Here is a 26238-nt window from a genome sequence, read left to right as displayed (position 1 = left end):
CTAGTGCACAGACTCATCTATAGTAGGGCGGGGATGGGAGAGGGACCTTAGAACATAGAATGACAGAGCTGGAGGAGACCTTTCAGTGAAGGGCAGAGAAAGGCAGAGCAGGATGGAAGCTTAGACCATAGCACAGAATGACAGAGCTGGAGGAGACTTTCGAATATGGAATGTTGGATCAAGCTGGAGGAACTTTAGGGATGGAGCCAAGGAATGCACATAGATACCCAAATGTGTGGGATAATTTTGTCTTTCTGAAATGTTTCCTAAATTTTTAATTTTTAAGTTTATTTAAGTGAGATTAACAATCAGAATATTCTGAAAACCCAAGTTGTGTCTTTCTCCACTCCCTACTCTTCCAGATATTATCCTCCAAGTCTTTTGATTGAGGCATCTCACTTCTTTAACAAGAGTCCTGGATCTGTACTCTGGGCATTCATTACCCTTGTGAACCATAATATCCTATTCTCCCTTCTCATCCATTTAACAACTATTTATTAAGTATCCACTCCCTCCTTCAGTCTGTCTTCCACTCAGCGGCCAAAGTACCACCATGTCTTCACCCCCCTCCCCTGCCAACTCAGTAAACTCCAGTGGCTCCCTAACACCTCCAGGACCAAATACAAAATGCTCTGTTTGATGCTGAAAGCCCTTTAAAACCTAGCCCCCACCTACCTTTCCAGTTTTCTCATCCCCCACCCTTACCCCTATTCTGCAGTCTTGTGACACTGGCTTCTGGCAGTTCTTCCATCTCTCAACCATGGCCATTTCCTCTGGGATGCTCTCCTCCTTGTCTCTGCCTGGCTTCCTTCAACTCCCAACTAAAATCCTTAAGGGCAGGGACTGTCTTGTGCCTCTTTTCGTATCCCCCGTGCTCAGCACAGTGCCTGGAACATAGTAGGCACTTAATAAATGTTTATCGACTTACTGTGTGCAAGGCACTGAGGATTCTTTTGCAAAAACAACAATCCTTTCCCTTGACTTTACATTCTTTTGAGGAAAAAAATCTGCTCAGAAAATTAAATACAAAATACATCTACTAAGTAGATAGAAATTTCCAGAGGTGAAAGAACTGGCTACCGGAGGGTGTCAGGATAGGCATCCTGTAGGAAGCGGCACTTTCACAGCTCTTCAAAGGAAGCCAGAACCTCTGGGAGGTGGAAGTAAGGAGAGAGGGAGCACCTCCAGGCCCACAGAACTGCCTGTCCGTAGGCGTGGAGGTAGGAGGTGGAATGTCGTTTATGCCTCCTGTGTCTCTTCCTGTATTTTGGAAGTTGTCCTTTAAACCTACAGGGAAGCACCATCAAGACATTGAGGGAAGATAGGACCAAGAAGTCTTTTGGTTAGGAAGGGTACTAGATAGGCTAAAAGGATAGAAGAAAGTGGGTCCCAGAGTAGCTTTTATGATCCCAGAGGAAGGAATACTAAATCATTTTCTACTAAAGTCACTCTGTATAATGGTGTGAGCTCCCAAAATGACTAAAGAACATGTTCCTTGGAATAAACATTGCTGACTAAAAGGCTTAAATTTCTGCAACTGAACTTTGCTGTAAACATCTTACTCTGGTGATTGGTTCTGCTGGTATAGCTTTCTTGCTGGTGGCATCACCTCAGGGACTCCCTGAAGTTCTGGGACCCCAAGGATGCTCAGGGCTGAAGGTGCTTGCAAAGGCATGGTTCTCTAAAGTGCAATCCCACACTGTTGTATGTTTCTCTGTGCAGTGCACTGTATCCAGGAGCCAGCAGTCATCATACATTTCATAACTGCCTGTCCTGTATTAGGAGTGAATGGGGGGAAAATGCCTGTCAGAGAATGTTTTGTTCCACTTTGGATCAAATCTTTAAAGAAATCAAACTGGAGATATTTCTGCCTGTTCATTCCTTTGGACATCAAAACTTAACTTTATATGAATGGGCTAAGGACACCATTCATTAGGAGAAGAAAAGTTTGCAAAGAAGAAATTGTGGTATTACTAGAGTTTCTAGGTTAGATTTTTTTAACCCATTTTAAAAATTCTTTTTTGGAAACTAAGAAATACAAGGCTGCATTTTTGGTGAGATTTTAAATCCAAACTGCTGTCAGTATATCTGCCTGGATACAGTCTGCTCTGAAAAATGAACTATTACTCAGTTTACTCCTCATTTATTCAATTAATTCTGTATTAATTCCACAGTTTGGAGATTCCCAGCAACTGCGGCTGGTCCGTATTCTGCGCAGCACCGTCATGGTCCGAGTTGGTGGAGGATGGATGGCCCTGGATGAATTTTTAGTGAAAAATGATCCCTGCCGAGGTAATGAAAGACCCTAGGAAGGGATTGTATAGGTTAAATAGACATGCACATCAGAGGTTTTTTCTACTTGTGACACATGGTTTTGTTTCTTTTCTTGTTTGTTTCTTTTGTTTTTAAGCTTTCCAGGTTACCTACTGTCACCAATTGTGATTCTGGGTTAAAGGGCAAGAGATGTCTTTCAAGGAATAGTTGTGACATATTAATAATGATAGTGAATTTCCCATTCAGGAAATCTCATTTTAGGCTATCTAATTAACACATGCTTAGGAGAGAGCCTGATAAAGCCACTTAAGTTTTTTCCTAGTGTTTAAAATATCTTTCCCTGTAATTTCTTTCTGCCGGCGTGATGACCTGCCTGTCTGCTTGAAGCTTGGCGAGTGTGGGACTCTGGTATTTCTGTGGGTCAGAGAGCTCCTGCTCCTGTTGGGTGGATGAGCCTGTTTTCCTGAGGTGGCGAATAAGCATTTTCAGCAGCTGTAGTGCCAGGCGCCCAGAGGCTTCTCACACTGTAGGTTCTGTCACTGGTAGCTGCTGTGATGGTGCCGGGGGGGGTGGAGGGACTCTCGACGTCTACCCCAATGACAGAGCTGCATGTGGGTGTACAAGACCTTTCCTGCCCTGCTCTTCTTATGGCGTCATCCCCTTCTTGACCAGCTCTGTCTGCAGAGATTTCTTTGTTCGTGTGTGTCTTTTATTCCAGTGCACCACCCTGGAAGTAAGATAAAGCGCTCAGACTCCAGCTCTTCGATGGCCAGTCAGTCTCCCATAGGTTGGCCTTTTGGTTTCCTCGTCACTCATCCGCCAAGCTTTGCTCCCTTGGCTGCCTTTGTGCATGCAGGACATGGCACGGTGGCAGCTTTCTTGCCCCTTTTGGCTGGCAGTGCGATCAGTATTACAGTTAAGGCAGGGCCACTGGGATTCATTCTCCAGGGAACTTAGAGGCCAGAAACCAAATGTCTGCTTTCACGTTGGCCCCACTTGCCAAGTTAAAAACTTTGATGCCTTTTTTGACTGATAACAGAACTAAGGGTCAGTGTTTCCCATGTGATGTGACTGAATGCTATTTGGAGCATTTGGAGAGGATGAAGGAGGAGGTGGTGAGAGAGCTCTGGAATGTATCCACAATGGCTTGCTTTCTCTTGTTTTCACTTGGCAGCCTGAATCAGTAATACCCTTGGTCAAACAATGTTGGGTTTGGTTTTTTTCCTGGAACAAGTGCTTCTTGAACTCCCCTTTAGGCAAAATCAGGCACAATATTGAATTTCTTGCATTTGCCTAAGTATAACCTCACTCCTTCCTTTCCAAATGATTCCACTGACTGAATCTTTTCTTCCCATCATCTCTCTCTGTATATGTGTTTATATGTATGTATCTGTATTGGAATAGCCCAAAAGATACTCTCTGTAGCATTTGGGTTTGCTTCTGTTTAATATCTGCATGCTTGAGAAATGAATGTTCCTCTTCCCACAGGAACCTGGTCCATGAGGAGAGCACTCTGCTGGCTCCCTCTATGCCGTTCTCAGATCAAAATAGGAACACCAAAGAAATTCCATTTAATTTATTGTGTATTCATGAACCATCTCCTGTGTGCAGAACACTACTCAGTGCTGAGAGAGAGGCATGGTCTCTGCCCTCATGAAATTCACAGTTCAGAAGGGGGATAATAAAAAAAAAGAGAGAGAGACAAATTTATTACACAGCAATACATGATAAGAGCACAGGAAAAGTATGAACAAAGTATCCTGTAAGGGATGAAGGAAGGGGAGGTTATTGTACTGAGGGGGCAGTGTTTGAGTTGAACTTTAAAAGAAAACTTAGGAAATTAACTCGTCATTAAGGGAGAGAGAAGATGTTCTAGGGATGTGGAACAGAGTGAGCAAAAGTGTGCAAGCAGGTCAAGTCAGGGTCTGCTCAGTGGACACAGTAATTGACTTGACTAGTATCTGATAGAACAGTGTGAGATAAGGCTGGAAAGGTAGGGCAGCATCAGGTTATGGGGGGTGTTGAATGCTGAGTGAAGCAGTTTTACCTTTGCACACTAGGCATTTTTGATCAAAAGAATGGCATGACCAGATCATTGGAAAGGGGAAATTAATCCAGCATTCGTATGAAGGATGGATTGGAGGGAGAAGAGGTAGAGGAGGCCATTTGGAGGTTATTTTAATCATCCAATCGGGCAGAAATGAGGACTTACACTACAGATGGTGGTAGCAGAGATAGAGAGGAGAGTCTGGATAGAAGCAGTACTGCAGGGACAGAATATTTAACCCTTGATAACTGATGGGCTGTGAGAGGTAAAGAAGAAGGAAAACTCACAGTTAACACCAGGATTTGGAGCTAGGCGCAGGGATGGGGGACCTGCAACCTCAAGGCCACATGTAGCCCTCTAGGTTCTCAAGTTTGGCTCTTTGACTGAATCCAAAACTTCACAGAACAATTTCCCTTGATAAAAGGATGTGTTCTGTAAAACTTGGACTCAGTCAAAAGGCCACACCCAAGGACCTAGAAGGCCACATGTGACCTCGAGGCCCCAGGCTCCCCACTCCTGCTAGGGAGTCAGTAGATCATGGAGTGATTGGCAGAAGCTCTAAAGGCATTTGGACAAGCAGATTTAGGGAGACAAGTAATAATCGAGGCCAGATACTGCCCGTCTTGAACCTTAAACAGGTTCCCTAAATAGCTCAAGGGTTTCATGGGTAAAAAGAAGGTCAACAGATCCAGAACCAAGGCTTCATCACATGAAGAGCCTGGGGAACCTAGAAATTTTTAGAATGGGCTGACATCCATATGCTGTGACCAACTTTCCAAGGCCTATTGGATTCCAGCTAGCTCTCCGTGCAGAGTGACAGGTCTCTATATTCCATGCTAATTGTGTGATCTTACCTGATTCCCTTATTTTCCTTCTCTCTTTTGAATAGTCCTAGTTTGTATCTATCTTTTGAGACAAGGAGGGCCTTTCTCATATGAGGGTACAGAAGCATGGCCTCACTGGAGTGAAATAATAAAATGTTACAGATTGTGTTGTTTCTTAACTCAGAGGCCCTTTCCAACAGCTTTACAACCTTTTTATCAACAATACAACCTGATAGGGGGTTTACAAGAAGGATACAACCTTTTTATCAGCAATAGATGAGATAGATAGGAAAAGACATCAAGAGTAGCAGCGACTGAGGACTAGGATAGAATGTAGTAAAATGCTTTGGAATCATGTAAACGTGAGACTATTTGGGACTGTCTTCAGACCTCCTGTAGGCAAACCAAAAGGTGGCCCACACCAGCTGAGGGATTGGTGGGTGCAGGACAGTGTCCACCATGGGCCACATCCTGATTGGGGTTTCTGCTTCCCTGTTCTTCATCCATGAAGACTGAACCAACAAGATGGGGTTTTCTGAGCCATAGATGACAAGGTTACCGTGTTAAGCTGGGAAGACCTTGTATGTGATTTGTTATCTTGGGAAAAGTCTCAACCTTGGCCATTTCAAACTGAGCCGCAATTTACATGTGGTTTTTAAGCTCCAAAATATTAGACCAGGTACCCTTGCCAGTACAGTTTCCCAGTGAGACAGCCTCCTAACATTGGCATCATGGCATAGTCGTGGGAATATCAACTTCTAAATGGGTCTGAGACAAAAGACTTAAGTTTAGGGCTGAGATCATGTTTTCTTTGGTAAGATGGTACCTGGGATACTGTATGCGTGTGTGTTTGTGTGTACGTGTGTGTATATGTATATGTGGGCGTGCACATAGAAGGGATTCATCTTTCAGGTGGGGGTCCCTGGCACATAATAAGCACTTAATAAATGCTTGTTGACAAGCTAACATTAGGTAACTTTTGAAGTCTCTTCTAATTCTAAGGTTCTATCTTTCTTTGATTTTTCCTCAACCAATTACTACTATACCAGAGAAAGTAGATGGAAATGTGGGATCATTATTCAGATGCAGCAGCTGTAGTATTTCTTTTCTCTTCTGTGCAGCCCAAAAGTCTTTGGGTTTCTAAGAATTCACATTAAAGATTCCAGATGGACTAGCAATAATTTTCAAACACCATAGTTTTTGCTAACACTCACTTCCCTTCTCTGCTCCTTGTGCCCTCTCTACTTGAATTCAGAGTTGAAACGCACTATTGGTATTTACAAATATGTCAACACTTTACTTTGAAAGATCCAGCCCTGAATTATTAGTATAATGATATCTATACTTTAATTTTAATGAATCCCTGAACTGATCAGTGTGAGTACTTTCTTGTCAGTGCACATCTGACATGCCTCCCCATCTTATGTGGAATTCAGTGGAAAGAGCTCATTCTGGAGTTGAGAAACAGGGTTTCAAATCCCATCACTTATGTTCACTGCCTCTCTGACATTGGGCTTGATAGCCTCTGACCTTTGTCCGTGATGACCACAGGAGATGAGGCCATCCTCTGGATTGTTTTATATTTCAAGGCTATCAGAGTCACGCTCAGACAGTTGATCTGTTTATTCCTTGCTAGATGACCAGCCCATATCCTTTGATGATCGTACATTTTCCCAGCTGTATACCACTTCTTGTGCTTGGTTCATCATTAGAAATACTTACAAGTATTTGTAGAAATACTAGAAATACAGTTTGCTCGCACTCACCATGTGCTTGTCCATTCACCTTTGGGCCAACTATACAACGTTGAGTCTTCAGAGATCGTGGGAAAATTTTCCAAGATTCGCAAACATACACCTTCTCTACTTCCTGAAGCATCCTACACAAGAGGCACTTACTTACCACATACTTGGAGGGGGCAGGAATGAGCAACTGTATTCACCAGGATTTAATGCAAAGAGCAGTGAGGTAATGCCAAACCTAGTAGTGTTTTGTTCCAAATGATGTCAACTCCCCTGAGTTTCTATAATATTTACTAGTACTTTCATTGGAAATGTGAAGAACGGGAATCATTCACACACTTAGACAAAAAGTCTAACGTAGTCCACACTCTATCTCCATATCTTCCTCCTGTTCCTTCACCTACAGTCAACTGCCTGCTTCTGGTGTTCACATCACCTGATTCTGATATTTCTGGCTCCTACACAGGGACTCGAGAACATTTGTCATCAGCTCCTCTTCCACCAACCAATTCTTCTAGCCCCCAAGAATCTCCTTTCCCTTTGAATATTTCTTCTTCTTATTGCCTGTCTTCACAGTAAGACTGCTTTCAGTTCTAAGTAATGTATTTCAACTCAGGTGCCTGAAATTCAACCTTTAGGGCCATTTCTTTGTGTTACCTCCTCAAATATTCTCCATTAAGTTGCGGATATCCTGGAATATAAAGGGTAGTCAGTCACTTGAAGCTGAGACTTGTAATAAGAGTGATACCGAAGTGATGATTTTAGTGCATGAAACACTGCCCCTGCCCTGAAGATGGTCCTGAGTATGCTGCATGAGGGTACTGGGGCTGTAGGTAGAAGAGCTGCCTCTGTGACAAAGGTCACTATTTTCCCTGAGCAGACCTAATCTTTAGCCCTCTCACCCTTAAGCCCTAAGTATCATTGAAGGGCTATAGCATCCCACCAAGGAAGAAGAAGGGGTGATTATTCTCCAGGCTGCAGCAGCTACAGCCAGAGCAACACTATCTCAGGCCCAGAGCCCGCTCATTCTCACCACAACAGTTTCCTGAAGAGTGGGGCTATTTTATATGATGGTATGTTCTTCATAATGTGTCTGGTACACCCTGTGAACATGATGGACTAGATTTTCCCAGCCCCTGACTGAAAGGTGAGGACACCAGAAACACTTCAGACCCAGGGCAGCAACGAAAGAAGCTTTGCACAGTGCTCTGTGCCAGGCTTGGAGACCAAAGGAACTGAGGGAGTCCCCTTCCACCTGGTGCTGCGTAAAGTTGCAGGAAGACCAACAGTACCACCCTCTTAGAGGAAGCCTCAGGATTGTCCTGATTTCTTCCATCTCTGACTGCTTTCCCAGCATCTTTTTCTTTTTTTTTCAGATAGCCTTTTTGATTGCTATTCTCATTCCCTTTTGCATTCACAGCTACAAAGGGCCCTATAGAACTATCCCCTAAGTCCACTGTTGAGGGCTTACGGTATCCAAAGGGTAGAGGTCCACTTATGGGCCTGCTATAATTCTGTTGCATTTCATAGCAAAGTGTAACATCCTCCTCTTCCCCCTCCCCAGTTTAAATTTTCTTTGCTCTTGTCTTCCATTTTGATTTTTTAAGTTTCTTATGGCTGCAATTGGATAGAACTTGACATATTGAAAGTTCAGATCTGACCACATGTTAAACCCTTAGGACTTTGTGGAGCTGCAGCAGCTGGAGGATGTCTGAATCCTTAGCTGAGCTCACTAACTCAACAAAGATCCTGGGAAGCAGCTATAGTATATCCAACCCTGTAACAGATAAGGGGAAATTACAGATTTAGATCTGGGAAGGACTTCAGAGATCATCTAATCCAACCTGCTCATTCTACAAATGAGCTGAGACCCAAAGGGGTTAAGTCACTTGTGTGGTGTCGCCTTGGCTCTGCTGTTTATGACCTAAGATTTGAACCCAGGTCTTCTTACTCCTCTTCATGTCCAGCCGTCTTTTCCACTGCTCCCAGTGGAGAGATGCGAGCTATGGTTACTACCCTTGAAGAGATTGTAGGGCAGCTCAGTGGTGCAGTGGTTAGAGCACCAGTCCTGAAGTCAGGAGCACCTAAGTTCAAATCCAGCCTCAGACACTTAGTAGCTTTGTGATCCTGGGCAAGTCACTTAACCCCAATTGTTGAGAGAGAGAGAGAAGAGAGAGATTGTAATCCATTTAAGGAGACAAGACACATAGTCAAAACATTTAAATGACAGCATAGGCAAACACCAAAATGAGTGGCACATTTAAGTGCTGTGAGCCCAGATTTGAGAGTCTTCAAAAAAAAGTGAAAGAATGGATGGCATTATCCAAGAGAAAGACTATAGAAAATGAAAAGTGTATGGACAAGAAAGAAGCAAGGAAACATCAGTTTGCATCTAATGAGTCTGTTTCTTAAACTATCTGATCTGAAAGAGACCTCAGAGGTCAGCTAAGACAGCCCCACATTGTACAGATAGGCCCAGAGCCCTTGGCAGTGAGATAGAAACTTCCCCAAGGTCACAGGGATTGTCAGTGGCAGAGCCCCATTTGAACTGACATCATGTGACTCCAAATCCAGGGCCCTTCCATCACCCATTGATCCTTGCAACAGCCATGTGGGGTACATAATCTCTAATGATGGAAACTGAGATTCTGAAAGGTTCAGTAATTTGCTGGTGGCCACATAGCTAGCAAGTGTCTGAGGCAGTATTTGTACCCAGTTCTCTCTTGACTCCACATCCAGAACTCTTTTTGCCATGCCATAGTGCCCCTCTGGCACTTGTAATGGTAAAGCTTTTTAGGGAGAAGCAAATAGAGAATAGAGGGGAAGGTTCAGGGGGCTCCTTCATCTCCTAAAAACCAGCCACACTTTTCCTTTTTAAGATTTGCTTCAACTAAATTTAAAGTATCTTTTGAATCTAAATTTGATTCCTGGTTTTATTGGCAGTAGTAGGATGGAGGCAGCTTCTGTCCAAGACCCCTCCACTCAGTGCTCTTTATTATGCCTTCCCACCTCTTCCCCCCAAGTAAGTATTTGGCTTTCACATATTTCCCAACAGGCAAGTTTTATGCATGACTTCTCTTTCTCCACATGGATACATTTAATAGTTCTTTAAATGATTGTGTGCCGATCTCACTGTCTGAAATCCCCTCATCTTTAAAAAATAAAAATCCTGCTTTGTAAGCTCTACCATTACATGAATCAGAGCTGTGAAAACCTGAGGTATCAAGTGCAGCACAACTCAGGTCACCTGAGTAAGGCCAGAAACCTGATTGGGAAGTGTTTGTTTAACATTTAAAATAACAATGCAGTACAACAGAAATAATGTTAATTTGTGGTTTTCTAAGTCAATACAAAGCACAGGGAGTTTCTGTTCGAGTTTGACACCACTGGTGAAGGCTATTAAGTCTACATTTCTCTATTTTAATGTCATGACTCAAAAACTGAGTAGATGATACACACATTGTGAGAAAGAGAAGGGGATATTTAGTTTGACATCCAAATCATGGAAGGCTGTGCTTGTGTTTTTACCTTTACCAGGGTACAGTGTGCTTACACTGGGGACCATGACAAACTAGCATTTTGTCATCTCATTTGGATACTAGTACTCAATACATTTCTACTCTACTTCTTTGTAAATGCCATTTAAGGAAGAGTTTATTATGTATGGAGCACTCCAAGGAAACTCAATAACAAAAATGCCTGCTGTCATCAAATGGATGAGAATGCTGATAAGAAAAGTTTCATTAAAGGAAGGGTGGGATTTTCCTCTGATATTGCATGCATCAGAAATGCCTAAGACTTATTTGGCATTTTGGGGTTGAGCGTCATTGTGGGAATCAGGAAAATGTTTGTCAAGATTAACTCTGTGTATATGTCTATGTTTTTGTGTGTTTTTGTCCTTTTTTTTTTAAAGCACGAGGAAGAACTAATATAGAACTTAGGGAAAAATTCATCTTACCTGAGGGTGTGTCTCAGGGAATGACACCTTTCCGATCCCGTGGTCGAAGATCCAAGCCATCATCCCGGGCAGCCTCCCCTACCCGGTCTAGCTCCAGTGCCAGCCAGAGTAACCACAGCTGCGCCTCGATGCCATCTTCTCCAGCAACCCCTGCCAGTGGGGCCAAGGTAGGTTCTGGGCATGATGGGGGGCTGCCCTTCCTTCTGCCCAGGGGCTGCCAAGAGCCTTCCCCACATGCTGGGTGCAGGCTGGAAGCTGCCTCTGGCACATCCTGGCCCCCAGGAGGTTGGGCCTGCAGGGCCGTGTTCAGAACTTCGCTTGTTTCCTGCGTCCTCCCCGTTGCAGCCCACAGATCCTTCCCTGCCTCCCAGCTGTGTGGCCGCAGACTCTGCAGGGGAAGAGCTGACGCCTCTTGGTTTTGTCTCCATTTCTGTAAAACTCAGGATCCTCTGTTTGCTTTTCTGTCCCATTTTTGTCCCTTTCTGCTCCATGTCCAACCATTCCACCCCGCTTTGGATTTCCATTCCACAGACTCCACATCAGTCCTCTCGATGTTATGACAAACCTTGGTTGGTAAACAGTAAAGCTGGCACCCCCCTCAGGGACAGCGGTCCTCCTGACCTCCAGCTCCCCGGTTCTGAGGTAGAGTATGGCATCTCTGGCAGACGACCAGTGTGCCGAGGGGAGGTGGCCAGTGGCTTCTCTCCCTGACCGGCCAGCACCTTCCTCTCCTGTCCTCTCCTAGCACTTACTCTCATGGCTAGTTCACACGGGGAAGTGTTTTTCAGGAGTTTCTAACTCGGACTTAAAGAAATTTGATGCACGTGACCTGATTTTATGGCCGAAAACTAGGTCAGTCATGGCTTTTACGATAACACTAAAAATATGGCCAGAAAAAAAGTTATGGTTTCTGATCCCTTCATTTATTCTGTGATTTTTAATAACACTTTTATGAAGTTTAGTCACGAAGAAAAGTTTTCATCCAATCAAGAGCCGAGTTATTAACAGCTGAAATTCAACAATCGCGCATGTATAACTTGATTTTTAACTTGCTTTTAACGATGTAGTGGTTCGTGTCACCCTGGGTGGGCACTCCTGCCATGCATTCCACTGGCCCCAAGGCCTGTAGCATTAGAGGTCAGTGGAACTTGCTTTGGGCTTCAGATTGAACCTTACTCTGGACCTTCTGGATTCTTCATAACTTTATTTTGACTTGACTACACAAACCAGGGTTTCAGCCTATCCATTTACTGTAACTACAACACTGCAACACTGGGTATGGCAGCTTTTGAGAAATAAAATGCCTTGCCTGATCCTTGGGTTCTCCTTTCAAAATTCTGCTCTTCACAAAATGTGCATTTGTATCCTGTTCAGGCAGGAACTTCAGCGAAAATGTCTCAGCGCCCTGGGCCTGGGCATTCCCTGGCTTCGGCATTGATCTGGGAATCCTGCTCAGTTTACACCAGAGCACAAACTCTGATCTTTGGTCACTTGGTGCCACTTGAATCCCGGAGCCGATCTGCTTATCCTGCTGCCTGCCTTCTTTAGGGCTCCAGTTTCATGAGAATCTGAGAAATTCTAAAATTTAAAAGATAATGTGCAAATTCTGGGCCTGTAGGTGAAAACTCATCTTACAGCTGAAGTTTTATAGTTATTATTATAAGACTTACCCATTGCAGCTGGATATTCTATAATTAAGTCACCCTGTAACCCAGCTCACTTTGCCAAAATTGAATTGATGTTTAAGAACCCTGTAAGCTGCTGTCATCCTAAGACAATATGACTTTAAAATTATGCCAACCAAAAGGGCAGCTTCTGAAACTGGGGCTTCTCTGTCCACTTAGACTTGAGGACCTTGGCTCCGAGGGCTTGATGGATAACCTGCTTTATTGGACTTTCCCTTGATTTGTTGGAAAAACTTATAACCCAGAAGTACATGAGCAGAAAAGTCCTGCTGGGTTATTTTTCTCTTCTAATCAAATGAACATCTTAAAAGTCTTGGAAAACATTTAAACAGTTTATTTTGAAGAAAAAATAGGAGGACATGTTGCAGGAAGAGTGGCATTTAAAATAGAATCAAAATGTATATCCACCCCCAAAACAAAGTCTAGAACTTTCAAACGCAACTGAAAACATGGTGATTTCTTCCTCTGAAAGCTCAGTTATGTCCATCTTTTCCTGAGATGATGAGGTAAACAGGACAGGAATGAATATCATCCCTATTTTGTAGATAAAGAAAGTGAGGCTCATGATAATGATGCAGCAGATCTAGAGTCATCCAGATACTTAGCAATAAAGCCAGACCCCTGGTCTGTGGAGTTTCCACTCCCCTGCTTTCTTGACCAAGTCTTAACTGTAATCATATTATGGCATTTTGGACTGAAAATTATCTTTCTGGTTTTTATTAAAGAAGTTTGACCTATGAGGTTTAAAAAATTCTTCCCATTCCCCCTTCCCTCCATGACCCCCCTCCTCTCAGTTAAATCACAGTATTCTTAATGTGGCCTTGAAAATCTTAGAAAACTTTCATCAATGTTTATAGAAACTATAAAGGTATTAGAAAATATTTTAAAATTACAAATCAGAAAGATTTACTAAACTATCAAAATGCATATTTTTGAAGCAACAACAAAAGAATGTTTTCCTTGACTTTTAATTTGCTTTTCAGGATAGTCCTATATTAAAATCCTATTGCAGGGGCTAAAAAAAATGTTTCTTTGAATCAAATCACAGTCAGTGAGTAACAATGTCCTTTTCTCCCAAAGGTGTTGTCATCTACAGGCAGCAAGTTGAAGCGCCCAGCTTTTCATTCTAGCCGAACCTCTCTTACTGGGGACGCCAGTAACAGTTCTTCTCCAGTCTCCACCAGTGCCAAAACCAATCGGGCTGGTAAGTTCATTAGTCTCTAAAGTCATCAATGCTATGGCTTCTCATAAGAGGCCGATGTTCAAGAGTGGGAAAAGATTTGAGAACTATGTCTTTCCTAATGGACATTGTTTTGTCGAGATAGCCATGCCCTATTAGAAATGATTCAGTGGCTTTGAAGATAAACATGTACTTTTGATACCCAGGAAAAAGTCCATGAAGATGTCCAGCCCCTATATCAGGAGACCTCTTAACTAGCTGTAGTCTTCCCTCTAGATAACAGAAGTGAAGATGGTGATGATGATACTTAAACTTTTCATGATTTCATCCTTGTGTGTGTGTGCCCTTCAACAGTGCAAGTCACCGTCATGGTCATGCCTTGATAGATGGTCTTAATGAGTCTCAGTGGCCAACCAACTACTGTAGGAGGCTCTTAATCTTAACAAGTCTGTAGACTTGTTTGTTTTAATATTTGATAACTATATTTCAATATAATTGGTTTCCTTTGTAAATTAATTTATGCATTTGAAAACATAATTCTGATGGGAGAGGTGGGGCATGGAGGTCCCTAGGTCCACCAGGCTGCCAGAGAATTCCAGGGTTAAGAAACTCTGCTTTAATGATAGACCTTATTACCCTTACCTAAGCTGGTCATCAGATGTCAGACAGAATCCCATGCTGGAACCCTTCCTAAATAGGTAGTCATGTTGATGATAAAGCCACTTTTTTGCCCCTCTCTCCCTCAGCAGCATCAGTTCCACCCAGATCTTGGCAAGCATGCCTCCTGTGATGGGTACCTGTGATAACCCTGCCTCTCCTATTCATTGTTTCTGGGGATTGGCATTTGGGGATGACAGTAGAATAGTAGAAAGAAAGTAATTTCTAGCTCTCTAAATTGAAAGACACCTTTTACAAATAAATACTTTTGTGTGGTCAGGTTTATCCCTGGGCACCAGGGATGGGAACACAAGAAATCAATGTCCTGAAAGACGTGTACATGAGATGACAAGTAGCCCTCACCCCAAGCCCACCCCTCTTTTTTATCCTTCCCATAAGGCTAGTAATGGCCAGTGAACCTGCTTGGCTGGAAAGGGAATGCTTGGATATACTGCAAGCATGAAGGGTGATTATAATGAGTACACACAGGGCCAGAGAGGCAGCAAGAGGGACCTGAGTCAGGAACATCCTGGCCAAGTCACTTCTCCACTCTGCGCCTCAGTTTCCTCATCTGTAAAAGAGAATGTTGGAGTTGCAGGTCCTTTCCAACCCTAAATCTGTGATTCTGTGAAATCACCCTCACAAAGTCCAGGTCTTATCACATCACTGTCCTGGGTTTCTAAGCCTTCCCCAACCCTCTTTATGCTGGGGTCTTCACACTTCTCACAGAGGTTCATTATTTCCTGTTGATCGTGTAAGCAGCTTATTGGCTCACATTTGTTTGCACGTTGTCTCCCCCATTGGCACATGAGCCCATTGAGGGCAGGGACTGTCTTTTGCTTCTTTTTGGCACAGAGCAGGTGTGTTTAATAAATGTTGACTGATTTCATTCATAAACTACAGATCCAAAAAAGACAACCAGTCGGCCCACAAGTCGTGCTGGAAGCCGGACAGGGAGCCGAGCAAGCAGCCGCCGAGGAAGTGATGCCTCCGACTTTGACCTCCTAGAGACCCAGTCGGCTTGTTCAGACACATCTGAGAGCAGCACAGCAGGGGGCCAAGGCAGTTCCAGGCGAGGACTGACAAAGCCTTCCAAAATCCCCACCATGTCCAAGAAAACCGCCACAGCTTCCCCCAGGACTCCAGGCCCAAAGCGATAATAGCTCCCCACCAAGCCTGATGAGTTCTAAGCCTGCTCCATATGCTGGGTGTATATTTATTCTGAATGGGAGAAGTTATATTGTTAAAAGTGTAAAAGAATAATTGTGTTATGAAGCTGCCTTATTTTTTTTTCTTTTTGTAAGTTACTATTTTCATGTGAATATTTATGTAGATAAACTTTGCCTTCTGGGAAACCCCAGTACTGAATGGGGAGCCAGAAACTGAAAGGTTTGAGAAACAAAAGTTAAAAAGGTCAAGATGTGAACATGTATTAAAGGAGAAAAAAAAAACCTATAAATAGGATTTCTGCGCGGTGCAGGGTTATAAACCTGCTTTATCTTTTAGGATTATTCCTAAATGCATCTTCTTTATAAACTTGACTTGCTATCTCAGCAAGATAAATTATATTTAAAAAAAAGAATCCTGCAGCGTGGAAGGGACTCTTTTTTTTTTTTTTTTGTAAATCACAGACACCTCAAGCAGCAAAGAAGCACGAGGAAAGGGAGGGAACCTCCAGCTGTTTTTTTCCATCGTTTTTAACTTTGTGATTTTAGCTGAAGAAAAGGGGGAGTTTATTTGAATTAATAAGATTTGCACATGTTATAGTAAAAGTTCATTAAAGTGCTGTCTTTAAACTACCGTCTCAGTCACTGAGTGTGTAAAAGTCACATGAACACTGTTAATGTTCAGGGCTCATCTTTAGACTGCTGGAAGAGCAGGCGGTGTGGTGGGGGAGAGCCCTGCTTGGGAGTGGAAGATCATGAGACAACAGCTTGCTTGGTAACATCCTGTCCCGTTTGGGTGGCCACCCAGACCCCCTGATCTCAAAGTGTGAATTCCAGAATTATTCATCTGCTTTTTTTTTTTTTTTTTTTTTTTGCTATTTATTTAAATGGTCATTCAGCTTCCCCAGAACATATCTGGAAAGCTGACAACCTAACCTATTTGTCCTCTAATGAAATCTCACCAGCATACTCCCTATCAAGTCCTGTTTCACTTGTGTCTTTGCTTTTTTGTTGTTTTTATTTTGTTTTCTAATACTATCAACTGACCAAGTGACCATGAGGAGGATGGAGACAGGCTTTCCAAAGCTCTTGTGTGTGTTCCCCGCTGTTTTTCAGCTCTGACCGACCATGGTGCTGTGTGATTTCTCTCACTTGGTTCTAATTGAGGCAGAAACAAAAGCTGTACCAATGAACTGTTTAAAAACAAGACACATTTTTGTATTAAAATTGCTTGCAGTCATGATGTTTTGGGATGGTTTATTTTCTTGTTTCATTCCAAACCCTACTTTTCTGTATGACATTTAAGCAAAAAGTTAAGATTGCATGTATTTTAGAGTCATTACTTGGAGCAAAAAAATGGAACATTTATGTTAAGGTAAATGTCTGGAGCACAACTCTTCCCCCCATGTATTTTTCTTCCTACAAAGACAGTGTCATCACTTCTGATGCCTCAGCATGGTGCAGAAGTGGCCCCTAGGTTCTCTAAAACTACCTTAGAGCACAAAGTCACATCAGGGACCTGTTCACCTGGACAAGCTTCGAGTGTGACCCACTTGAAGGGCTTTGTGGACCATGTCTCTCTTGTCCAAAGTACTAGCCCAGCTAGCTGAGCTCCAAGAGTCTCATCACTAGAAGTCTGCCCTCCAGGGTGTAAATTGACAGGGGGGTGGGAAGAATGGGGAGGAATCCCCAAGTCCATGGTGGAGAAATGGTAATATGCATCTGTGGAAGGAGAACACCCAGGAAATCATGGACGGCAATCAGAGGAGAAAGGCCAAAGTCAAAGTGTCAACTCAGTTTACATCATTGACCTTGGAAGGAAGGTATCATCCTGGCTAAGTAAACTTACAGTGTGTAAAGCTAAGTAGAATGGGACCTCTGAGATCATCTAATCCAGGAGTTCTTAACCCAGGGTCCATTGATGTGTTTTTATAACATTTTGACAACTTTTGTTATTGTTGATTTCTTTATAATCCTATATGTATTTTACCTTATGCACTTAAAAACATGATTCTGAGAAGGGGTCCATGGGTTTCACCAGACTGGCTGCCACCATGACACAACAAAGGTTGAGAACACTTGATGTAATCCAACCTCCTAATTTTTTTTATTTTTTATTTTTATTTTTTATTTTTTTTTAGGCAATTGGGGTTAAGTGACTTGCCCAGGGTCACATAGCTAGTAAGTGTCAAGTGTTTGGTCTGAGGCTGGATTTGAACTGAGGTCCTCCTAACTTCAGGGCCAGTGCTCTATTCACTGTGCTACCTAGCTGCCCCCCAACCTCGTAATTTTACAGATGGGGAAGCCAAGGCCTAGTGATACTGAGTGACTTTGGTGACAAGAAGTAAGTAGCAAAGTTGTGATTTGAACCTAGACCATTTGATTCCAAATGTATTGCTCTGTTCACTACACTGCTGTCTGCGAGGTACAGAACTGGGATCTGGGAGACTGGCCCAGGCACATCTCAGCATGCCATTTAAATAACAGCAAATCCTACCTTCTAGCTTACCTCTCAGGAAACTTAAGCCCAGACATTTAGAAAAAGGATATTTGTTAAAGCTATTTGAGGTAAAACTAACAAGTTAGTCCTTACAATGTTCCCTGGTTTGCCTTTGGCCAGGATTTCTGATCCCTGATTCTTCTAGGATGATAATAATTGCTCAAGTTTTTGTAGCACTTTTAAGGTTTACAAAGCATTTTCCCCACAAACACCCTGTGAGGTAAGTATTCCCCCAATTTTAAAATTTCTTTAATTGACAATGAAGGGACTAGAATTTAAGGCTTGCACAAGAAGTTAGTAGCAGAGCCAGGATTCAAATCTAGGTCTCTGTACTACAGCCAACCAAGTCCAGCACTGGGAAAAAGAGCTAAAGGCATTCTGTATTCACTTAGTACTTGGTCCTCTTCTATCTTTGTTCTCAAATTGTTTGGGGTCTAGGATTCTGGTTGATTGTCTTTCATTTCTTCAACTGTACAGCAGACCTAGAAAATGACAAGTAGTTTTCTTGCATTTTGCTCCTTAAAACTATAGAATGTGGGCACTTATGTGCAGGCTAAGACCTAACCCCAACAGCAGCTTCAAGTTCAGCTCCTTTTCAGAATCTCTCCTGACCTCCAACAGCTACCTCTTTCTAAGGCTTGAAACTAATTACTCTTGTGTCCGTAGGCCCTGTGCTTGCCATTGGCCTCACTTAGCCGAACTCTTAGGGATGGGACAACCGCAGACGTGAAGTTTGGGGAATCTGTGTGCCTAAGGGAGTTTGTTAGGCTTCCACAGTACTCCTTACCTAGAGGAGACAGACAGGAGGGCAACTCAAGGTTAGGCCTTGAACACCACCCCCCCAACACACACACACAAACCTCACTGCACCAGAAGGAGGTAGGTAGCTGTTACTGAAAAAAATTTAGGTGTCATTTCTGCCAATGAAATAATTCAGCCTTCAAATTTCTAAGAATTAGACAAATAATTTTTCCTTCCCAACAAATGTAAGGGTAGGAAGTATGGGCATCCACCCCCATTTTATAGATGAAGAAAATGAGGCTTTAAAAAGTTGTGATTCACTTATGATTGCACAGCTAGCAAGTTTGTTGGGGAATAGGGAAGGATTCAAGCCCAGGCTTCTGGCTGTCTGTATTTTCCTCCATCCATACTCTAATGCTCTATATTCTGACAAGAAAGGATTTCTCACACCCAGGGTTGGTCCTTCTGTTCTCTAGAAGGGCTTGCTCATTTAGCTCCATTCCTTGTGGAGGAGTTCAGCACATCAGAAAATGTAAAATTCCAACAGTTAACACCACTGATCACAGGCATCAGTAAACACCATTTTAATATCCCAATGTTCCCTCCAAGCTATCAGCTGTCAGCTATCGCTTAAACCCACCACAGATTGATAATAGTGAAATTTATATAGTACTTTAATGTTTCCAAAGCATTTTATGGACATTCTCTCCTAATCCTCCCAACAGCCCTGTGCTGGTAACTGCTGCAAGTATTGTCCCCATTTTACTGATAAGGCTCTAAGAGGCTCAATGCCTTCCCCAAGGTCATTCAAATAAGTGTCTGAGTCCCCATTCAAAGCCAAGAAGTTTCAGAGTTCTGCATTCTTATCCACCAAGCCATCAAAAAATGCCAATTCGGGTCAATTCATGTAGGAGAAAGCTGGAGTGGGGAAATGGGGGAGGAAAATGGTGGCAGGACTGGACAGTTATGTTTGGACCAGAATGTGAAAGAGGACTCTGACTTGGGGAATTACAGGAATTCAGCTCAGTCCTATCTAAGGAAAAACTTACTAACAATTAGAGTTGCCTCAAAGTAGAATCCTCTGTCTCAAGAGCTAATGAGTTCCCCATCAGTAGAGATCTTCAACTGAAGACCAATTGGGTGCCCACTTCTCAGGGATTTTGAAAAGGAAATTCTGGCTTTATGGAAAGGGAGCAGCAACAGATTGAGATTCAGAGGCCTGCATGTGAATCCAGGCTCCCGTGCTTGTATCTGTTTGATCTTGGAGAATTCACTTCACTTGTATGAACCTCACTCTTCTCTTCAGCAAAATGGGGGAGTGGAAGCTGGACTAGGGCTCTTTCAATTCTGGAGGGAATGAGGCCGTACAATGAGCAGAGTGCTGGAATTGAGAAGATCTGAGTTCAAACCTGACCTCAGACTCATTAACTTTGTGACTCTGGACAAGTCACTTCACTTCTGCTTGCCTCAGTTTCCTCATCTGTAAAACAGGGATAATACCAGCGCCTGCTTTCCAAGGTTGTTCTAGGGATCAAAGAAGCACTTTGCAAACCTCAAAGCGCTATTTTCAGTCATTTTTCAGTTGTGACTGACTTTTCCATTTGGGGTTTTCTTCACAAATATTTGCCATTTCCTTGTCTGGTTCATTTTACAGATGAGGAAACTGAGGTAAGCAAGATTAAATGACTTGCCCCGGGTCACACAGCTAGCAAGTGTCTGAGGTCAATTTGAACTCAGATCTTCTCGACTCCAGGCCCAGTGCTCTATCCACTGAGCTATCTCACTATCCCAAAGCACTGTATAAACGCCAACTATTAGCATTATTAAATTCCTGTTAGTCCCTTCTGACTGGAATCTAATATCTAGGAAGGATGGAGTGACAGTTATCAGAAAGCATGGTGAAAGGCCCTGATATTCAGTGGTTCCTATGACATTTCTAATAGATTTTTTTGCCTACTTGCCAATCCATTTATTCCAGAAGCTCTTAGTGAAAGGTTCCCATGACACTACCATTGAAACTAAATTCACATCTTTGGAATAACATTGGCCATAACATAAAGTTGGTTGTGGGGTTGAAGCAGGTGACATGAGGAGCCAAGCTGGATGGACCAGACTGATTCTGCCAAACCAGGATGAGATTCCGAAGCTAGTTTTAATTTGGGTTCCCTCCACCCCCATAACCCCCTTCCCCAATCTCTTGGAAATCTAGCTCTGTTAAGACCACAAAAATGCCCAGGGAATTTGTGGGTCCCAAACTCCCTCCTGCTTCGGTTTATGAAAATGCACATTCTGTCATTTAAAAATACAACTGTCTCAGCTGCAGCCCAATTCCACATGAATCCTTTTACAATAATGAGTTAGGTTCTGCCTCAGGCTCTTTACAGTCTAGTTGAGGAGACATGACATTTACATGAAGCAACTTGGAAACATAATTAAAGTGGCTTGTGAGGAGGCAGTGTGATGCAGTGAGTGGAGCTGAGGACCTAGAGTCAGAAAGCCCACCTTTGTGACCATAGGCAAGGCATCAAACATCCCTGAGCCTCCCTTTCCTCTGTAAAATTGAGATAATGCTTGTTAATAATAATGCCAACACTCGGGGTTGTTGCAAGACTCAAACGAAAGAAAACTTACATAAAGTGAACCATTCTTTAAGGCCCAACTAAAATCCCACCTCCTCCAGAAGTCTGCCCTGTTCCAACATGTTCCCATCTCTTCTGTGACCACCTTCCCTGGGACTTCACAGAACACTGTACCTCTCATGGTAACCTCGTATATAAGAATATCTGATTTCCTTCTAGACTGGTACTTTCAGGAGGCAGGGTTACCTGCTTCTCCTGTAAGCTTTGTATGGGATGAGGGCAGCGCTGCTATGTAAATTCCACCTGCAGGTTAAAGTTGATTGGAGATTGCATCTGGGGCAGCCTCTGGCCTGTTATGCCCTGGGAGGTCCACAATGACTTTACTTTGGAAACCTTTTGTTTGAATTTTAAATAGGCTCTCAGTGCATCTAAGAAAATATAGCACAAAAGTGCAATGATTTAGGTCAGAGATCGAACCCCTAGAAGGATTCAGAGAGTGTAGCTTTGAAAAGAAAAGACTGGGAGGAAACGGGTGGGGAAAGACGGGGAGAGAGAAAGAAACAGACACAGAGAGACACAGGGACAAAGAGAGAGACACACACAGACAAGACACAGGGACAGCGAGAGACAGAGACAAAGATACAGAGAAAGAAGGAGGAGGAGGAATGATACTTATCTTCAAATTATCTGCAAGACCGTGCTAGAACCGAAGAATCAGACTTTGCCTACGTGGCACCAGAGAATTAATTGCAGGGGAAAAGATTTAGTCTTGATATGAAGAAAAGTGGTATAAAATATATCGGAGAAATACACGAAGAGAAATGGAGTAAGCTGCTTATGGGGCAATGACCCATGGACAGTCCCTGCCCATGCCATGTCTCAACATCTAGACAGATGTGCTGAGCAACCTGCCGGTGGAGGGCTTAAGAGGGCCCAGGTCCCAGCATAGGATCCCTTCCAGCTCCAGTTGGAAGGGACCTTTGAGGTCATCCAGTCATCTAGTTATTGATGAGGAAACTGAAACTCAGAGAAGAGAAAGGATTTGCTGGAGGTTTCACAGCTACTGACAGAGCTAGCATTTGAACCCAGGTCCTCAGGATCCAAACGGAGCACTTTTCTCACAGTTCCTTTGAATGTCTGGAGGAAGCGCCCGCATTGATGACAGCCAACGCCATGGAACAGTGAAAAACTTCTCCACAATCAGGGAGGGATCCAAGAACCTATTCTTAGCTCCTAGATGATTAGCTCCCCGTCAATGGAAGTCTTTGAAGGGAGACTGAATGGGACGAAGTAGGAATTGCAGATTGAACTAGACTAAATGCCCTCTGAGGTCTGAGCATGATCCTGGTCCCTGATCCCTGTTGAGCTCAAGGGACAGGCTGCACATTGATCTTCACGTGCTAATTTCCGGATTCCTGGGTACAAAGTACATAGGAAGGCTTTTTTTGTGGAAGGGTTTTCACGGAGAAGGCTCTACAGAGGAGCGTAAGCAAAGGGAGAGGGCAGATGCGGCCGGCCCAGGGATGTCCAGGAGGGGGCAGAGGCGCCTGCGAAGCCCCCAATCACAGCTGGGAACAGCTGGCTACACTTGGCAACAGCTGGCATCCCAGCACAGCCCCACGCCCCGAGCGTCCTTGGGGACCTTGAGCTGGTCAGCTTGCCCTTTGGCAAGAAGCTTGGCTCTACTTTAAAGTAGGTTTTGCTCTTTGGTCTATTGTAGATACCGAAAATATAAGAAAATAAAGAAGCTTCAGACCGTCCAAGGCGCGCTGGTCAGCGTGCCCTGCGGGCTCGGGCGAGCTTCCGTGCTGGAGAGCGGGAGCGGGAGCAGGGACGACGCCTCCCTCCCGGCCCAGCCTTGGGTTTAACCCCGTCTCGGGCCGAGGCAGGCGCCGAGCCATTCACCGTGGGAGCGAACGCCTGTCCAGTCTGGCACCGCGGCCCCGGGGCAGCTGCGCATGGCTGCCAGGGCGTCCGCCTCGGGCTCGGCTCCGCACCAGCCTGCGGGCGCAGCGCGGGACGGAGCAGGGGACCCACGAACTCGTCCTCAGACGCCTGCCCTCCGTGTCCAGGGCCCTCGTTCTGCGCAGTGAGCCGGGAGACCCCCACGTCCGGGCTGGACACAGAGAGAGAGAGGAGGAGCCGACCGGAGGGCGGGGACCGGGCTCAGAGGAGGCGTGGGTGCACCGACGGGAGGGACAGACTGACGGACGGACTGACGGTCCGAGGCAGGTAGCGCGGTGGCTCCGACCCCCGCCCCCAGTCCTCCCGCCACGCCTCCGCCCCACCCCGAGCCGGCACCTTCGCCCTCGAGCCTCGAGGCCAGCTGGGGAGCCAGAGACAGACTTCGACGGCGGAGACGAAGAGACCTCGAGTGCTGCCCCTGCTGCCCCTCGGGGCTCTGCGGGAGGCCCCGACCTCGCGGGACACGCCCGACCCCGCAACAGCACGGCTCCAAACAGAGCGCGGTGGGTCCAGCTGAGGACGCAGCTGCGGGCGGACGGCGCTGGGGAGCGACGCTGAGGCAGGGGACGGCTTCTGGCTCTGCCTTCATTCTTCTCCTCCTGGCGCTGCCAGGCTTTCCTTATTTCTTATTTTCTTCAGTCTCCGTTTCTCTTTTTAAACTAGCCGTGTTTCCCTTTTGCCTCCTGTCTCTCTCCTCCTTTTTTCTCTGTATCCCAGTCTGTATCACTGTGCCTGTCTGTCTGTCTGTCTCTCCCTCTCTCCCTCTTTTCCCTACTGCCTGTCTCTTGCTGTTCTCTCCCACCTGCCTCTCTTCCACCCTCTCGTGACTCAACTCTCTTCCCCTCTCCTTTCTCTCCTCTCCTTCCTTTCTCCCTCCCTCCTTCCCACCTCCCCTCCCTCGGTCGTGGTTCCTGAGAGTATTTGGGAGAATCTCTGGGCTGAGGCTCAGTCCCTGCTCTGCTATGCTCGCGGTGACTTGTCCGTCCATCTAGAAAAAACCGCCCACAGGACCTCCAGGAAAGTAGCAAAAGCGGCTTTCCCCAACTTCAGAGGAACTTTTAAGGGAAGAAAACTGACTCCAGGCTCTTCTGGGTCCCTCAGGTTATTTGTCAGAGGCAGAGTGTGATCACCAGGCAGCCTCCCTTGACCCTTGGAGACTGTTTCCATTTTAATTTTATTTCACAGGCTTCAGGATTTCCTTTTTTTTTTATTTCCCATAAGTCTTCACACTTTAGTTTATTTTTTAACAAAACATTTCAATTCCTAGTTCTTGATTTCAAAGCCCATCCGTGAATGGACCTCTTGTGATCCATCCCTTTCACCCCCAGTTAAATCCCTCAGACTCTGCCCTTGCATAGCTCAGCTGCAACAGAAAGGAGGCAAGGGGAGGGGGAGAGTGGAGCAAGGGCAGAGCAGCCAGGTCTGGCAGCAGGACAGGGGCAGACCAGCAGGACCATGAAACTCTTCTCCAGGGGGCCCCTCGGTGGAATGGCCCTGCTCTGGCTCCTGGGACTTTTGCTGTGGGAGCTGGGCAGCAGCAGCTTCCATGGGAATTATCTCCACACCTCCAGCTTCCTCCAGAGGAGACTCAGTGGCTGGGAGAAGCGGGAAATGCAACGGGAGATCCTGTCCATCTTGGGGTTGCCAGGCCGCCCCCGGCCCAGGCCCCCCCCAGGAGCTAAGCTGCCATCTTCAGCCCCACTCTTCATGTTGGACCTGTACCATGCCATGGCCAGTGAAGAGGAAGATGGGCAAGGCAGTGATGATGCAGATGTGGCCTGGGGCCGTGGGGTCTCCAGGCCTGTGCTGACCAGTCTGAGCACCCAGAGCCCTCCTCTGGAACGGGTCATCAGCCATGCTGACATGGTCATGAGCTTCGTAAATATGGGTGAGTGTGAGGGGCGTGGAGAGAGGAGCAGCACAGAGAAAGAGGGGAGGGACCCCACCGGGGGTAAATGATTAGTGTGAACACAAAGAGGCAAACAGTGAATTTGGAGTTCACAGGTCCTTTAGATCCCAACTTTGCTATTTGTTGTCTGTGTGGCCTTGGACTAGTCATTTCTCTTATTTGGAACTCAGTTTACTCTTCTGTGAAATTGGGGGTGGGGGGAGGTTTGCATAGATGGTTTCTGTATCCTATCAACTTTGAGCTCTTGGAGGCCAAGGGAAAGGAGTTCCAAAAGGTGTCATAGGATGCTTGTTCCAATGTCTAATATAACCCCCTCAGGAAATCCACAAAAGAAGGAGAGGCCCCCCAAGGTAAGGAAAGAAGTTCTACAGGAAAATGATGCTCACCCAGTCTCATAGGCAGGCAGCTCTGGCAGAAGCTGGGGCCAGGCTAGCTGACAGAGAGTGGCCTGAGTCCAGAGATTCCAAAATCCCCCAGCTTCAGGGGACAAGATGTGATTGATTTCCAATGTGCTCTTTCGAGTTCAGGTGTTTTGTTTTGTTTTGTTTTTTTCTTTTCAACAATTCAAGTTCAGCTACTTTCATGGCGGCGACTGGTGGCAAAGTGGATAGAGCCCTGGGCCTGGAGTCAGGCCTCAGACGTTTATTAGATGTGTGACCCTGGGCAAGTCACTCCACCTCTGTTTGCTTCAGTTTCCTCAACTGTAAAAAGGGAATGATAGCACCATTCAGGGTTGTTGTGAGGATCAAATGAGGTAATATTTGTAAAAAACTCTTAGCACAGTGCCTGATACATAGTAGGTTATTTTATATGTGTGTGTGTATATATATGTGTATGTATATATCCATATGCATCTCTCTATATATGTATATATGTGTATTTGTGTACATACCATATACATATATGAATATATGCTTAAACCCATGCCCTTACTAGGTACGAGAGAGACCCTGTGGCCCAGCTTTGTGTGTGTGTGTGTGTGTGTGTGTGTGTGTGTGTGTGTGTGTGTGT

General features: G+C 44.8%; 2 protein-coding genes across 13 annotated transcripts in view; both read left to right on the top strand.

The window, feature by feature from the left end:
- MACF1 (microtubule-actin crosslinking factor 1) overlaps window positions 1-16776 on the top strand; it is a 375956-nt gene extending 359180 nt beyond the window's left edge. For 6 of the 11 annotated variants that reach the window (XM_027864642.1, XM_027864638.1, XM_027864635.1 and 3 more), the window contains 5 exons: window positions 2175-2292; window positions 10801-11012; window positions 11377-11487; window positions 13611-13734; window positions 15271-16776. In XM_027864642.1, the coding sequence (XP_027720443.1) occupies window positions 2175-2292; window positions 10801-11012; window positions 11377-11487; window positions 13611-13734; window positions 15271-15527 (822 nt within the window). In that variant the 3' untranslated portion in view covers window positions 15528-16776. The remainder of the gene's footprint in view (window positions 1-2174; window positions 2293-10800; window positions 11013-11376; window positions 11488-13610; window positions 13735-15270) is intronic. The other 5 variants (XM_027864644.1, XM_027864643.1, XM_027864645.1 and 2 more) reach the window with 1 other exon arrangement.
- A 7370-nt stretch (window positions 16777-24146) lies between these two features.
- BMP8A (bone morphogenetic protein 8a) overlaps window positions 24147-26238 on the top strand; it is a 46429-nt gene continuing 44337 nt past the window's right edge. For both annotated transcript variants that reach the window (XM_027864633.1, XM_027864632.1), the window contains exon 1: window positions 24147-25206. In XM_027864633.1, coding sequence (XP_027720434.1) covers window positions 24774-25206 — 433 coding nt within the window. In that variant the 5' untranslated portion in view covers window positions 24147-24773. The remainder of the gene's footprint in view (window positions 25207-26238) is intronic.

Source organism: Vombatus ursinus, unplaced genomic scaffold (assembly GCF_900497805.2).
Source record: "Vombatus ursinus unplaced genomic scaffold, bare-nosed wombat genome assembly UNPS02014775.1, whole genome shotgun sequence".
NCBI classification, from domain to species: Eukaryota; Metazoa; Chordata; class Mammalia; order Diprotodontia; family Vombatidae; genus Vombatus; species Vombatus ursinus.
This window is presented reverse-complemented; position numbering and strand designations above follow the sequence as displayed.